Source organism: Eriocheir sinensis, chromosome 53, assembly GCF_024679095.1.
Source record: "Eriocheir sinensis breed Jianghai 21 chromosome 53, ASM2467909v1, whole genome shotgun sequence".
In the NCBI taxonomy this organism is placed as follows: domain Eukaryota; kingdom Metazoa; phylum Arthropoda; class Malacostraca; order Decapoda; family Varunidae; genus Eriocheir; species Eriocheir sinensis.
In genome coordinates, this window is record NC_066561.1 from 2,892,134 (window position 1) to 2,907,101 (window position 14,968).

At 39.2% G+C, this 14,968-nt stretch overlaps 1 protein-coding gene across 2 annotated transcripts in view; it reads left to right on the plus strand.

Annotated features, from left to right (window-relative positions):
- Positions 1-14,968, plus strand: part of LOC126983179 (FACT complex subunit spt16-like) — a 35,095-nt gene that overhangs the window by 1,378 nt on the left and 18,749 nt on the right. For both annotated transcript variants that reach the window (XM_050835748.1, XM_050835749.1), the window contains exons 2-11: positions 3,491-3,679; positions 4,000-4,080; positions 4,271-4,423; positions 6,140-6,289; positions 6,678-6,826; positions 7,375-7,543; positions 8,282-8,376; positions 10,370-10,556; positions 12,568-12,636; positions 12,781-12,888. In XM_050835748.1, the coding sequence (XP_050691705.1) occupies positions 3,491-3,679; positions 4,000-4,080; positions 4,271-4,423; positions 6,140-6,289; positions 6,678-6,826; positions 7,375-7,543; positions 8,282-8,376; positions 10,370-10,556; positions 12,568-12,636; positions 12,781-12,888 (1,350 nt within the window). The remainder of the gene's footprint in view (positions 1-3,490; positions 3,680-3,999; positions 4,081-4,270; positions 4,424-6,139; positions 6,290-6,677; positions 6,827-7,374; positions 7,544-8,281; positions 8,377-10,369; positions 10,557-12,567; positions 12,637-12,780; positions 12,889-14,968) is intronic.

Sequence of the window (14,968 nt, forward strand, 5' to 3'; positions counted from 1 at the left end):
CATACGGACGATGTGTTTACATGGCAACGGCATTGCAATATGAGCAGCGTTGCCAACGATCCGGTTAGCAATGATACGCTAGGCGAGACCAGGTCCACCACACGTGGTTATTTTTATTTTTTTTATGGAACACGCACCTTTACCTAATACTATTTCCGATGGTATGCTAGGTTAGCGATGGTACGCTTAGTTAGCCATTAGCCCACGCATGTGAGACCAGTCCACCACGCGTGGTTATTTTTTTTTTAGAACACGCACCTTTACCTAATACTATTACCGATGGTACGCTTGGTTAGCGATGGTACACTTAGTTAGCCATTAGTCCACACATGTGAGACCAGGTCCACCATGCGTGGTTACTTTTTAGTTCGCCATTAGTCCACACATGTGAGACCAGGTCCACCATGCGTGTTTTTTTTTTTTAGAACACGCACCTTTACCTGATACTATTACGCTTAGTTAGCCATTAGCCCACGCATGTGAGACCAGGTCGTAAAGTTCGGTTGGAGTAGTTTAAATATGCTCCCCCACCCAAATACCCCGAGTTCACGCAGGTCCCCCAAGATCGTTGGGGGAAGGGGATTAATTTGGCTTCTTTACTTTTAAGCACTTTTTTTTTTTTTTACTATGATATATGGAGGCGTATTATTGTATTCTGGAGGCGCGGAGTCAATATCCACAATCACCTTGTATACTGGGAATACGAGCCCGTGAAGCAGATTCAAAATCCAGTTGGTAAGGATTCACGTGTTCGAACAGCTCAGGCAAGAGGTTCAAGAGCCTGCACTTCCTGCACAAGCCACAGTAATGTTAAAGGCGCGGTGTTGGATGGATCCCGGCTAGCTGGTGGTTTTACTTGTGTCAGTGATAAACAATGAAGATACACTGTGTTTGGTGCCACGGACTCTAATTGGAGGACAGAAACCTTGCGATGAGGTGACAACCTACTAGAGAGAGAGGGCATGAGTGTGGTGGAGGCGTTTATGTGAGCACAGATGGCCGCTGGTGCCACGCCAGATGGTGAGGTGAGCATCGTTTGGTGGGTTCACTACGCTTCTCTCCCAAAACAAGCTTGGGGATCCACTGAGTGCGTGGTTTTCGTATGGGAAACACTAAATTCGTTGCAAACACTTATTTTAGTGGTGGTGGGAGGAAAAATTCCCTAAATTTAGGGAATTTCCCTAGATCTAGGGAGTTTTTATCCCCCCCCACTAAAAAAAATACGCGAATGTGACGGATTTCGTGTCCCCCACCCGAAACCCGGCATTCCCACCAGGTCCCCAGGCTTGTATGGTGGGGAGGGGGGAGTATGGGCAAACATTAGAATTTTACCCAGTTAAACTTACCATTGTTAATAAACCTGGGAGTGAATTTTATTTATGTATGTAAGGGGTGTGTGGAAGGAAGTTTAAGAACCTCTGCTCTAAATTTTAGATAGTAGATAGTTCTCCACAATATAGAGAAATTGAACTACATATATCAGAACCCCTTGGTCATATGTTATTATGAGGTATATGCAGGAATTGAAATTCAGATAATCTTTTAACCCTTTCCATCCGTGACGCAGACATCATCATCATCATCATCATTTCATCGATGCCTGCTCCTAGGAGCTCCCACCAGGGGATGGCCGCGGCAGAAGAGCTTCCAACTTTCTCTATTCAGACACTCCATCCTTGCCTGCTCAAAGTTTCTCAAAGATCTTTCCCCCCTCTCCCTATAATGTAGTCTTGCACCCTATCCCTCTGTCGACGCCACAGTATGGAAAGGGTCAAGAGGAAATGGAAGAGGATTAATCCTCTTATAAACCTCTCAATCTTCCTCTAAATTCCTCTTAATCCTCTTCCATTTCCTCTTAAGAGGTTTAGAAGAGGACTTACAGTGACGCCGTCGCGTTGTCGCTGGAGTGAAGGAGTTAAATACAATGAGTATCTAGGAATAGGGATAATATTGAATTATTGGTAGCTGTCTCACCTGAGATTAATGATTACACAACGTGTTGTATTTTGGTCTCTGCACACTGCAGTAACTAATGGATGAGTGCATCCAAGCACACTGCATTATGGTAGTGTGTGGGGGGGTGTCAGGTTATGTCAAATTTTTAAAGTTTAATTTTAAGTTTTAAAAGATTGTTTACCTTAATGTGCTCTTACCTCGCTTCCTACCTTACAAAGTACTCTTTTGTCGTTCAGGTCTTCTACTAAATTTCAAATCTCCTGGGAAGCCACAAGAAAGAGTGTAAAGATCAAATAAGTGTGAAAATAGCAATGAAAGTTGTGTGTAAACTTGTGCATTAGGGAAGGTTGAGTAGCCCATTTCGATGAAATATGGAAACACGGGGGTCAAGGGGGGTGAAGCCCCCTGTTAGGAGGCTTATGTATATTCACTCTTCTCTTAGTGTCTCGGAGGGAGTGGAGGGGAGCTAAGTCCCCCACAGCCTTCCTCCAGTCTTGTGGCACCTCACCCTGTTCCCAGACTAGATTATACATGCACATTACACCTTCATGTTTTAGCATTTCTGCTGTTGGGCCATCAGTGCCAAAGACCTTTCCTACATTTAACTTTGCTTCTCGTCATTCCTTTTCACAAGTACACCCCATCACTCCCCTGTATCCTGCAAGTGTCACTTTCATTCTCCTATTTCTCTTTGTACATAGAAGAACCTTTCTTCACCAGGTATTATTCTGATATGTTCTTACCAAAATCTTCATATACTGTCTACTTTCCCTAACCAATCTTTCATCAATGCCTTATTTTCTGTACTTTCATTTCTCACCTCTTAGCACATTCTCTTTAGTCTTGCTTCTTTTCAACTGCCTCTTCTATCTCATCTGTCCACTATGCATTCCCTTTTTTCCCTCTTCTATGCACCCCATATCAAACTACTTCCTTAGTTGCTTTAGTCACTGGACTCATAAGATTCTCAAACACCTCACTCTCTCCAGCAATGTTTTATCCCTACTCCTGCTCTTTCAATGAATTCTTTCACATTCCTTTCATATACAAGCTACAGGTATATATACATCTGCCTGCAGCCATTACTAATCTACTGCAGAACAAAGGCCTTTTACAAAAGTCTCCACCCTCTGATGTTAGTGTGTGCCATCCTGCTCCTGCAAATCCTCTAATATGTCACTGCTAAAGAGGGATTCTGGGTTTAAGAGGGAAAAATTGAAAGTTAGTGTGGGCAAGAGTAACGTTCTGGTATTTGAGAGGGCAAGAAAGCAGACAATCGATTTTGCAAAGCCATACAGATTTGAGGCAGGGAGCACAAGTGTAATGCCTGGTTGGGAGAAGGGAGGATTCAGGAAGCGATACAGTTCAGTCATTACTAATGCCGAAGGGACACTATTCCTTGCTTATCTACATAAAGGAGAAGAGGTGTGGAGGTGGTGGACTTCCAAGTCGACCATGGTGAAATCACCTAAACTCTTAACAAGTAAGTAAGACAAATAATAAAACTATACTAAAACTTGTCTTTGTTTCACAGAAGGCGGAAAGCAATAAGGAGGATGGGCTGGGGAAGGCTGATGCATTGGTGTCTGTGGTTGGGGCTGACCAGGAGGTGATCTACTCCAAGTCCACTGCCACACAGACCTGGCTCTTTGGGTATGAACTCACAGACACCATTATGGTTTGCTGTGAGAAGGCTGTGTACTTCCTGGCCAGCAAGAAAAAGGTGAGTTGAACCTTGATGTACACACACCTGCACAACTCTGTACTGTAGTGGTCAGTGTGCTTGCCTCACAACCTAAAGTTCCCAGGTTCAATTCATGGCTAGAGTTGAAACACTGGGCATTTTCCTTTAATTTGTGCCCTCGATGATAAGCAATAATTCTCAATTTGTTTGCCTATAATTTTCAACAAGTTCAGGTAAACTAAACAGTTTACATGTATTACTTTTCTGGGACATTTAATTACATATCAATTTCTTGGGCATTGTCTTTTATGTAGTGATTAAGAATGGATATTGATAAGTACATAAGTTGCTTCTTTCAGATACAAATCTTGGAAGGTCTGGAAAAGAACAAAGATGAGAACAGCAATGTTCCTCCTGTAAAGCTTCTTGTGAGGGATAAGGTGAGTAGCTTGAGAGAGAGAGAGAGAGGTTGGTTGTTTGTGTTGTTGACCGAGTTCCTTTGACAAACTCTAAAAGAGAGGCTTTTCCGTACAACTGTAGTGCCTCGGATGTTGAGCGTATTTACTTAACCCTTAAATACAATTATGAGCAGGTCCTTACAACTTCATCATGTGTACATGACATTGGCAGAGTGACAAGGACAAGGCAAACATCAGTAAGTTGATCGAGGCAATAAAGCAGAGCAAGGGTGGCAGCAAGATCGGGGTGTACGCCAGGGACAAGTTATCCTCGGACCTCATTGATGCCTGGAAGAAGGCCGTCAAGGAAGCCAGCTTTGAGCAGGTAAGATGAAGACTAAAAGAACTTTTGTATTTTTTTCTTTCCAGTAATGTGAGGGTGACTATCTTCTAAAGGTATATAGTATATATATATATATATATATATATATATATATATATATATATATATATATATATATATATATATATATATATATATATATATATATATATATATATATATATATATATATATATATATATATATATATATATATATATATATATATATATATATATATATATATATATATATATAAAGGAAATTAGTTAATATAATATGAAGAAGAAAATAAGAATAAATGAAAAAATGTTTCAGTTTTTCTTACATACCATATTTGACGGCTTATAAGACACCCCTCCCAATTTGGGCAGGCATTTGAAAAAAAATATATAATAAACGGGTTTGAACTAAGAATGTCAGGTGAAGATTTTTCGCCTGACATTCGTAGCCCTCCCCAACTATCGGGTCATTTTTGAAGTCTCATGTGTATTCAGATCCTTATTAAATCCCAATACTTTACATTTAAAACCCTTAATATTTGCTGGGACCAACCAGAACTGGTCCTTCTTAGAGACTCCTGGATACTTACTGCTCTGAGGCTTAAACAGACATGGTGGATACAGCGACACTGTCAGAGGGGTAATGGGTAGAAAGTTTGTACATCACATTATTTATTATCATTCTACATCATAATTCTAGTTATTGCAATATTTTAATACATTTTAAAAACATAAGGAAGTGTGAAATTTCAAACTTGAATGTGCTTCAAGGTTTGTTGCCTCCCTTCTCCCTTGTTGTTTACCTGCAACAATAAACTATCAATCAACACGTATGTAAAGTAAGAATGTTTAAAGATGAGCGTAAAATGGAGAAACAGGCACTTGTAAATATCAAATAAATTGATAATAACCTATCTTCTCAATATCTTGTCAATATTATCCATATATTGTTTGTGTTTATCTATCAAACAAAGTTAAACAGTTTTATGAAGGTCTGTCTTACATCAATGATCCCTGTCTACTAAGGAAACGTAGTGTGTCTTGCACCTGTTGTCAGGTTTGGTGTACAAAGTTACTGTCCACTAGTTTGTTTAGGTACAAGCATTAGGTCACTTAATTTTCTTAATGGCTGGTGTCATTTTATATGAAGTAGTGGTAAGTACAACCATTATACATGTTACTTTAGAAGAGAGTTGCCGTTATTGCTGTAAAAGTGATCGCCACCTTGTTTACGTTTGTAGAGAGGTTAGTAGTTTAATTTAAGTGCCATTGCTGCACTAAAACAACTAGCCGGTGACCCAAAGCTGAACCTTAACCTTATGAGACGCAGAGTGATTTTCAGGGACTTTTTTATTTATTTGTAAGCCGTCAAATACAGTAATACAAAGATTGATGGACACATTTTAAAAGGTGGTGGCAAGTTCTTTTTATATTAGATATATTTTATTTACTTATATGCTCATTTAAGTTTTACTGCACATGTTTATTATATTGCTTGACAGCTTTTTTGCCTTATTGCAAGTTGAACTTTATCCTCTTCGGGTTTGTGATAGTAGATTGTAGTAGTTCACACTACAATTATCAAACCATAAGACCATCAAGTTCAATTTGCTATATGGCCCAACTTTATTATGGTCTTGCTTTTCTATATCAGTTTGGGAAAGGGAGTTATTTTCCACTTCAATTTCTCTTCCATCATCCATTATGTTTGTGTCAGGTTGACATGAGTCCCAACATGGCTCTGGTGATGTCCTCCAAGGAAGAGTCAGAGCTGACCACCATCAAGAAGGCATGCACTGCCACTGTGGAAGTCTTCTCCAAGTACCTCAAGGAGCAAATCATGGACATCATCGACAGAGACAAGAAGGTGAGATAGCTACAGCCAAATTCGCTTCCTATATATATTCCTCTTTTTTTTTTTTTTTTTTTTTTTTTTTTTATGATGTTCAGGTATGTGTATTTACTTATTTGTACTATACAGGATTTTAGCTAAGCTCGTGTTGTCCTGTCTCTATATTTTCTTTTGTCCAACTTTGCTTTGAATTCATGGACGTTCTTAGCTCTGATTATTTCCACATCCAGACCTTTCCAAGTATCAGTGAGTATCTGATTTTCCTCAGTTTATGTCCATGTCCTTCCACTTTCCCTTACCAGCAAATCTTCCCAGTCTACACGTTCCTTTTACCCTTCACAGACTTCTCTTCAGCCCTTCTGTTTATCCTACAACCTCCCTCAATCTTCTTCCCACGCTCCAGGTGAAGCATGCCAAGCTGGCTGAGGGTGTGGAGCAGGCCATGACGGATAAGAAATATGTCGGGAACTTTGACACCCAGCAGATTGAGCCGTGCTACCCTCCGATCATTCAGTCAGGCGGGAACTATGCCCTCAAGTTCAGTGTGTCCAGGTGAGGTGATTTTGGTATCATTCCATCTTATGTGTCATAGTCATCATCATCATCATCATTATGTTTCCCTGCTTCCCATAGCCAGGTTGGGGGTTAAACTGATATTGTTGAGGAAGGGACGTTCATTTGTGTATCCTTTTTCTTTTCCTTGCTAGTTTCATTTTCTGTTATAAAGATAAATTGGAACAGAAATTATCCTGTGTGGGTTTCCTTTCCTTCCTCCTTGCTCTAAAGCTTAAAAAAATAGTACATTCATTTTCTGTACCATAATTTGACATCAAAATAGTTTTTTTCCCTTCCTTCCATCCCTTTACTAGAAATGGCAAGAACCTGATACCTTAAAAAAAATATGCTGTTTGTTTCCTTTCCTCTTTTCCTTCCTCATCCTAAAAGCAACAAGACCCTGGTGCATGAAGAAAATAATGCTTGTATTCTTCCTCCCTTCCCCATTCTAAATAAATTATGTTCATTTCCCTTCCTTCCTCCATTCCCCATTAAAAAATTATAATGTTCATTTCCCTTCCTCTCTTCCATTCTAATCCCAAAAGTGACAAAAACGCGATGCACTTTGGGGCCATCGTGTGCTGCATGGGCGTACGATACAAGAACTACTGCTCCAACATTTGCCGCACCTTCATGGTCAACCCGCCAGACAAGATGCAGAAGGATTACGAATTGCTCCTGGAACTCTTTGATGTACTCATAAACAAGTTGAAAGTGAGTTGGTGGATGTGTGAGTCCATTGTATTTAATTTTGTCTTATCTTTGAAACTTCGATGTCCACACAAACTAGGCTTTTGGCACTGGTATATTTGATCTTGTACTCATAAACAAACTGACAGTGAACTGGTGGATATGTGAGTCTATTGCATTGGTCTTTATTATCTTTCAAACAAGGCTTTTGTGTCCAATTTTTAAATTCTTGTAGTCATAAAGAAGCTGAAGTCAGGTGGTGGTGAATATTCTGTTTCCAAGTCCAATCTATATGATCATGTCTTCCTGCTCTACAGCTGTTTTGTATCAACACAGACAAGCCTTTTTGAGTCCATTACATTTGATTTTGTCTTGGTGCTGTAGAACTGTTTAATGTCCTGAGAAATTAGCTGAAGGAAAGTGGGTGGATGAACCTTTTCCTAGTGAGTTAACTATATTTTCTGTCACCTTACTCCTCTCTGCTGAAGATCTTTCTTTTCTTCCCCATGCTCACTATCTTTTTTTTCATACTCACCATCTTTTCAAAATGAAGAAATTTCTCGCTTCCTCTCACCTTCAAAACTCTTCATTCATATGTATCAGTGTTCTGCTTTGCTATATGAAGGTAGATTTTGGGTCATCAGTTTTACTTAAGCATTTTCTGGTTGGGTGAAATAAGCCAAGAAGCATGTTGAGATGGATTGGATATTATTTGCTAAGGAATGCATTGTGGGTATAATTGAAATGTGTGAATATTAACAGGATGGAGTAAAGCTGTGTGATGTGTACGAGGAGGTGGTCACACAGCTCAAGCAGAAAAAGGCAGACATGGTGGACAAACTCACTAAGGCTATTGGGTGAGTATGTTCTATTTGTGCTGCTCCTAATACAATAATTATTTATTTTTTTAAAGAAATGAAAGAACTTGAAACATTTCTTGTATAATAGTGGACAGTCTAGTGTGTGAATACTTTAGTCTTAATAATGAAAAAGTCATGTGCAATCGAGACATCCTTTGGGAAATGGAGACATTTGATGAAGAGTAATTTTAGTACATGGCAAGACATCTTGTGTATTCTGCAGAAGTTTTGGAATGTTCACACTCCATCTTCAGGCAGTTCAGTTAATTTATTTTCAATATTCTCATGATTTTAGTTTGTTATACAAGGTTTGTTATACAAGGTACAAGATACATGTTATACAAGTTACATGTTCAGGTACAGGTACATGTTATACAATGTTATACAAGGTACAAACAAAAGGAAAGAAACTACGCTGCCTTCATGGAATAGGAAAAATCTTATGACAGAGTCGATTGGATTGCATTGTGGGATGTTTTAAAGATTTATGGTGTGGGAGGAAAACTGCTTAGTGCAATAAAGTCTTTCTATGAGGATGCATCTGCATGTGTTAAAATTACTGGAGAAACAAGTGAACATTTTGAGATAAAAGTGGGCTTAAGACAAGGGTGTGTCATGTCACCATGGTTGTTCAATATTTATATGGATGGTGTTATTAGAGAAATTAAGGGCAAAGTTGGGGAAGTTGGAGTAAAAATGTTCGCTGAGGGAAGGAAGTGGGTACTGAATTCGATACTGTTTGCTGATGACACAGTGCTCATTGCAGAAAATGAAAGTGACTTACAAAATTTGGTCAGTGTTTTTGATAGTGTCTGTAAAAGGAGAAAGCTGAAAGTAAATGTCAACAAAAGTAAAGTGATGGTTTGTGAGTGAAGTAGAAGTGAGGTTGTAGATTTTGTATGCCCATATAGAGTGGGAATTGAATGTGGAAAAGAATGCAAAATAATTTTGAATGGTGAAGAAATGGAGGAGGTCAATGAGTTTAAATACCTTGGATCAGTTATATGTAAGCATGGTGGTACGGAGGGAGAGATAAGAGAAAGGGCATTGCAAGGAAGAAGGGTGGTAGGGTCTTTGGGACGAATCATGAATGGCAGAAGTGTGAGGATTTGAGAAATACAACAATAGTACCAACCCTCACATATGCAAGTGAAACGTGGGCCTGGAATGAAAGTCAGAGGTCTAGAGTGCAGGCAGTGGAAATGAGTTATTTGAGGAGTGCTTGTGGTGTGAGTAGAATGGATGGAATGAGTAATGAAAGTGTGTACGAGCGTTTTGGAATGTGCCACGGGGGTGAAGGGAAGAAGTGAAGCGACAGACTTTAAAGTGGTTTGGCCACATGGAGCGAATGAAGGAGAGTAAGATGACCAGAAGGGTGTATGTGAGTGAGATAGAGGGAGGGAATGCTAGAGGACGACCTCCAGTGAAATGGAGAGATAGGGTGCAGGAGTACGTTAGGGAGAGGGGGGAAAGATCCTTGAGGAACTTTGAGCAGGCAAGGAGGGAGTGTCTGGATAGAGAAATTTGGAAGCTCTTCTGCCGTGGCCATCCCCTGGTGGGAGATCCTAGGAGCAGGCGTCGATGAAATGAAATGATACAAGGTTTCTTTCTACAATTTATAGACTGCTTGACGATGGAGTGTGAACATTCCAAAACTGTTGCAGAATAAACAAGATGTTTTATCAAGTACTCTTCATAATAAAAGTTAGTTTTACTTCAATACCTTTGAGTGATATATTTTTATGCTCTACTCATATATAAAAGCTTGAAGTCTTTACTAAAATTCTTTCAAATTAATAACTAGCAAACCAGACCTCTAGAAGAAAATGATCACACTTTATTAATCTGTTGATGTATCTTAAATTTGGTCCTTATCCTGTGTACATGCAAGAAGACATTTAAGAAAAAAGTTTGATGTCCTTTCTCCACTGCCTTATTGAATATTATTACCTAAACATGCTGACGCCCAGTGGCACTCTTTTCACTCAAGGTTTGGCACTGGCATTGAGTTCCGTGAATCTGCTCTTCTCATCGGCCCCAAGAACACGGCAGTGGCTAAGAAAGGTCAGGTGTACAATGCTAACCTTGGCTTCTCGGACCTGATCAACCCTGAAGCTAGTGAAAGTAATGGCAAGAAGTATGCACTCTTCATTGGCGACACCGTTGTTGTGAATGAGGTGAGGATGGTAACTTGTTTTAAGGGGAGAGTCTGGTTTGGATCGGTGTTGCCATATCTCTGGTAAATACGCATGAATCACTCTGATTTTTATATTGTGAAGTATTGGCAACATGAACATCAATATTAGACATTCATCCCCATTCTTGTCCCCAACCCTGCCATGCAATTGCAATTGCAACTAAAACTTTAAAGTGTTGTTCTGGCATTATTATTGACCCCACAACCTTCATTTTTCTGTGGCCAAGACACATCATGATATGAAATGTTTCTACGTCGTTAGATTTTTTATTTCAGCTTTTGTTTTTGTTTTATGATTTTTTTATTTTTTATTTTTATTTATTTATTTATTTATTTATTTATTTTTATTTTTTTGTACTTAAAAATATTAATACAAAATTACAGCTCACATACATAAAAAAAACAGCGACGTACATTGGATGAAGAAGTATTCCTCTGCGTTTTAGTTTTTGTTTCATTGAAATCAAGCTAAAACTGGCTCCAAAATAGAGTTTAGAAGGGGGATAACTTATGTTTTGAGATACGGGCTGTTAAAGTTTATTGATCGATCTCGATCCCGTTATAACACACTAGGAATTTTTTTTTTTTTTTTTTTTTTTTTTTTTACAATCTACAATCTGATAATACAATCAGATGTATTTCTAAACATATCAGGCTCCTAGTCCCCCCCTGCCCTTCCTAAAGGCAAGGTATTATCTCATCAAGCGAGGGGTGTCAGAGTTGCCCACACTCCTCGTTGTAGCTAGGTTTGATGGTAAAGGTTAGAAGCCACCAGATACATAGTGTGCTGATGTTTCTTCTTTGTTGTTGGCTTTTGCTGGGCTTGGTGGTGCTTCTTTCTTTCTTCATCTTGTACTGTGAGGGATCTTCTTAGTGCCTTCGAGTTGATATCTTCATTTCCTTTCTCAATATTTTGTAGAAGATCTTCTCTAATTTTGAGTAATGAGGCCTTTTCTTCTTCATTTCCTTTTCTTTGTTCTGTGTGAAATGTGCTGGGCTGTGGTGTGGGAGTGGCAGTGGCGAGGGTGGTGGTGGTGGCAGGTGACGCGAGGATGTGGACTGGAGCATCAGAGGTGTCAGGTCCAACACGCTGCCTTTTTGTTCTTTGTGCTTCCAAACTTATATTCCAGGCGTCCTTCCTCTGCTTATTCTTCTTAGACACCCGTCCCATGGTTGAGAGGAGGTAAAAAGCAGGGTGCAGTAGCTAAATTACATGCTGTGTAGCATAGAGTGACAGGCGGGTCGTGAGAGACGCAGCGACAACCTCTCTCTTTGCTAGCTACACAAGCACTGAGTCTGGCTGGCACGGCCTGCTACCACAACACACACTCGCTTTCAGTGTTGCCATATCATGTTCACCAAAAAAAGTTAAGATTTTTGCCTTTTTTTTTTTCAAAGTTTTTGGGTAAAAGAAACTGACTCTACTGATGTAAACAAACACATGTGGTTGAGTACAGGACTTTTAAATGGCATTTAAATGGAAACTATTGCGCGTTTCGCCATAAATCTTTGTGAAATAATAGCTAACGTGTATACCTACCACATTTTTTTTCACAAAAGTAATTTTTTTGGTCTCCAACTCTGCTCGGACGCTCACCTTAAGAAATTAGGTAAAATTGTGTATTGACCAGTTACATTTGTTAACTCAACTCATTGCCACAGCATAGCATTGAAGGCAAGCAGTGGCATTATATATCATCATGTATATTCTTATATTGTTCCTGTTCCTATGTACCTGCAGGAAAAGAGTTACAAAGAATGCTTGTCATCGCTAGTTTTGGTTTTATGTCAGTCTTTCTTTTTCCCTTTGCATTGATATTGAAAGAGAATACTCATTTTGTTGCATTTCCTTTGTACCACCAAGAGGATAGTTTTAGAGAGAGAGAGAGAGAGAGCACTTTGTGCAGTTGTCTCTTTTCTCTACCTTGCACTGAGAGTAGTAACAATCAAACTTTGATCTTCCAACTAACCTTTACCTGTTGTTGCCTCAGGACCAACCTGCCACAGTTCTGACAGCCACCAGCAAAAAGAAGTTGAGGAATGTTGGCGTTTTCCTAAAGGTGAGACAAGAAGATATTACATTTCATGCATGTTCCTTGGCAAGATTTAGAGCATCAATCAAATTATTCACATTCAGTGCATTATTGTGGCCATGAACTTGTATCCTTCTGAATTTGAGCATGTATTAATTCTTCCTTCCTCAGGATGATGATGATGATGAAGGCGACGAGGAGGAGGAGCAGAGCAAAGGGGACACTTCAGGGATCCTTGGCCGAGGCAAACGCACGGCCATCCTGGACTCCAAGCTGAGGGTGAGACCATCGGGCTGTGTATATATTTTCTTCCTTTACTAGTTGCCTAAGTGGGTTTTTAATGAGGTTTACAGGATATCATTTGATCCCCACAAAAGGGTTTGGTTATCTGCTCAAAATATTTGTCTATTTATTTGTTTATAATCCTTTTTGATTAGTACGAGCTTAGTTTAAGCTGATTCTAATTACGCCCACAGAGCTCAAAAACTCAAATTTACAAACACCATAACACTATCGCGCACGAGGGCGCGACATATGCATCACTATAATTGTCTGGTCAAAAAGCACGGCTTCTGATTGTCACGACTGTCGCGTCACAGGAACAAAAAAAATCACCAAAAATTCTGTAATTCTCACTGACATGTGATACTTGGTCTGTACACAGGCTAGTACATGTCGGCTCAAGGTAAGCTGTTTGACCATTCTTACCAGGAAGTTTTCCTGAGTTACTGGTGACGCAAACAGAAAATCTCTTAAGTTGACTCTAGTGGTCGCGGACTGGTTAGTGTGTGGCGGGGGGCAGCGTTCAATGTTTTTTTTTCTTTCAAGCCTAACTCACCAACTATATGTCATATAAGAAATTTGAAACTACCATTGTATAGGTGATGATCTGTTCTTTAAGATGAAACCATAAAAAAACCTATAACAGTTATGGAGGTAAGTGGAAAAAAAGTGAACATTTTTTGAAAAAAATCATTTTTTGTTTTTTTCAAATTTGTCCGTTATAATTGGTGTATCATGATTCCGTTTGTTGCGCTAATTAGTTTTATTTCAGAAATCAGTTCGCGTCACTTCAACTCACGATATCTCAGTAAAATATAAAACAAACATTTTTTTTTTCTTTCCATATGAAAGAGCTTAAAATTGATAGTGGAATGTACGTAGTTTCACACAAGTGAACCGAGCAAAAGATTCGATAAGAGAGTTTTGGAAAAAAATTATACCGTGCGCTCAAGGTACCAAAATCAGGCCTCCCAATAGCCAGTTAGGTGTGCATTTTGGACGAGAAAATTAGATGGGAGGGTGTACATGAAAGTGTTAATATTACATTTAATTTTATTTTATTTACATATGATTCTTTACTATTCATGCAATCAAGAGAGAACATGTTTGATTTACTTCATTCAAGAAATGTGTTCTTAATGAACCAATTATGTATAAATGGTCTTAAGCACTCTCTACGGTTGCCTGATTCTGTTTTAAACTACTCTATTAGGAGTTAGCATTTGTACTATTTTTTAACTGATATGGAATCCTTTACTAATGTACTGATGAGAGAGTCTTCTTTAGTGTACCTGGTGTAAGGAAAGCATTCAAAAGGATGTTGAATGAAGCCTAGAACTATAAATGGTTTTAAGCGCTCAATACATGTGCATGATGTTATTTAAATTGCCCCATTAAGAGGTTACAATTACTATATTTATTTATTATAATACATTTGGTATAGTAGGTTAAATAAATTGTTGCATTATAATGGGGTCTGTGACATGTGACTGCTTATCCATTCCAAGTATTGATTATGATACGGCTGAATCAACAATCTGTACAAAATTCAAAAGAACATGTAAGAAATGATAAGTGCAGAAGGGTCAAGAGAAATCTCTCAGCTAAGCAGTTCACCTTCCTCCCTCCTTGCTTACCCCTCCCCATGTTCCTGAGGTGCTCCTTGTAGACCTCCAAACTGTCCTCCCTGCTTCACACGAGCCCTAGCAAGCCTCTCTCCGCACCCTACAGTGCACATGATAATGCCATGCCATTCTCAGGATTTTCATGTTCCCTCTCTCATGTTTAAATGGTGACCTGGGGGGGATAAGATTGGTCTTAATAATGTGCTCATAGCTTGTTTCATGCCTTACAAAATACTCTGGTGTTGTTGCTTACATCTTCTGCTAACCTCCAGACATCTTGGAAAACAGTTGGAAACAGTGTAGGAATTAAACAAGTGTGAAGGTAATGATAAAATGTGAGTGCAAACCTGCATGGCCATGGGCAGCAGAATAGTCCAAAGTGATGAAATGTGCAACCAAGAGAAATGAAGGGGGCCGAGTCCCCCATAGAAGGTTAGATATATATTAATCTG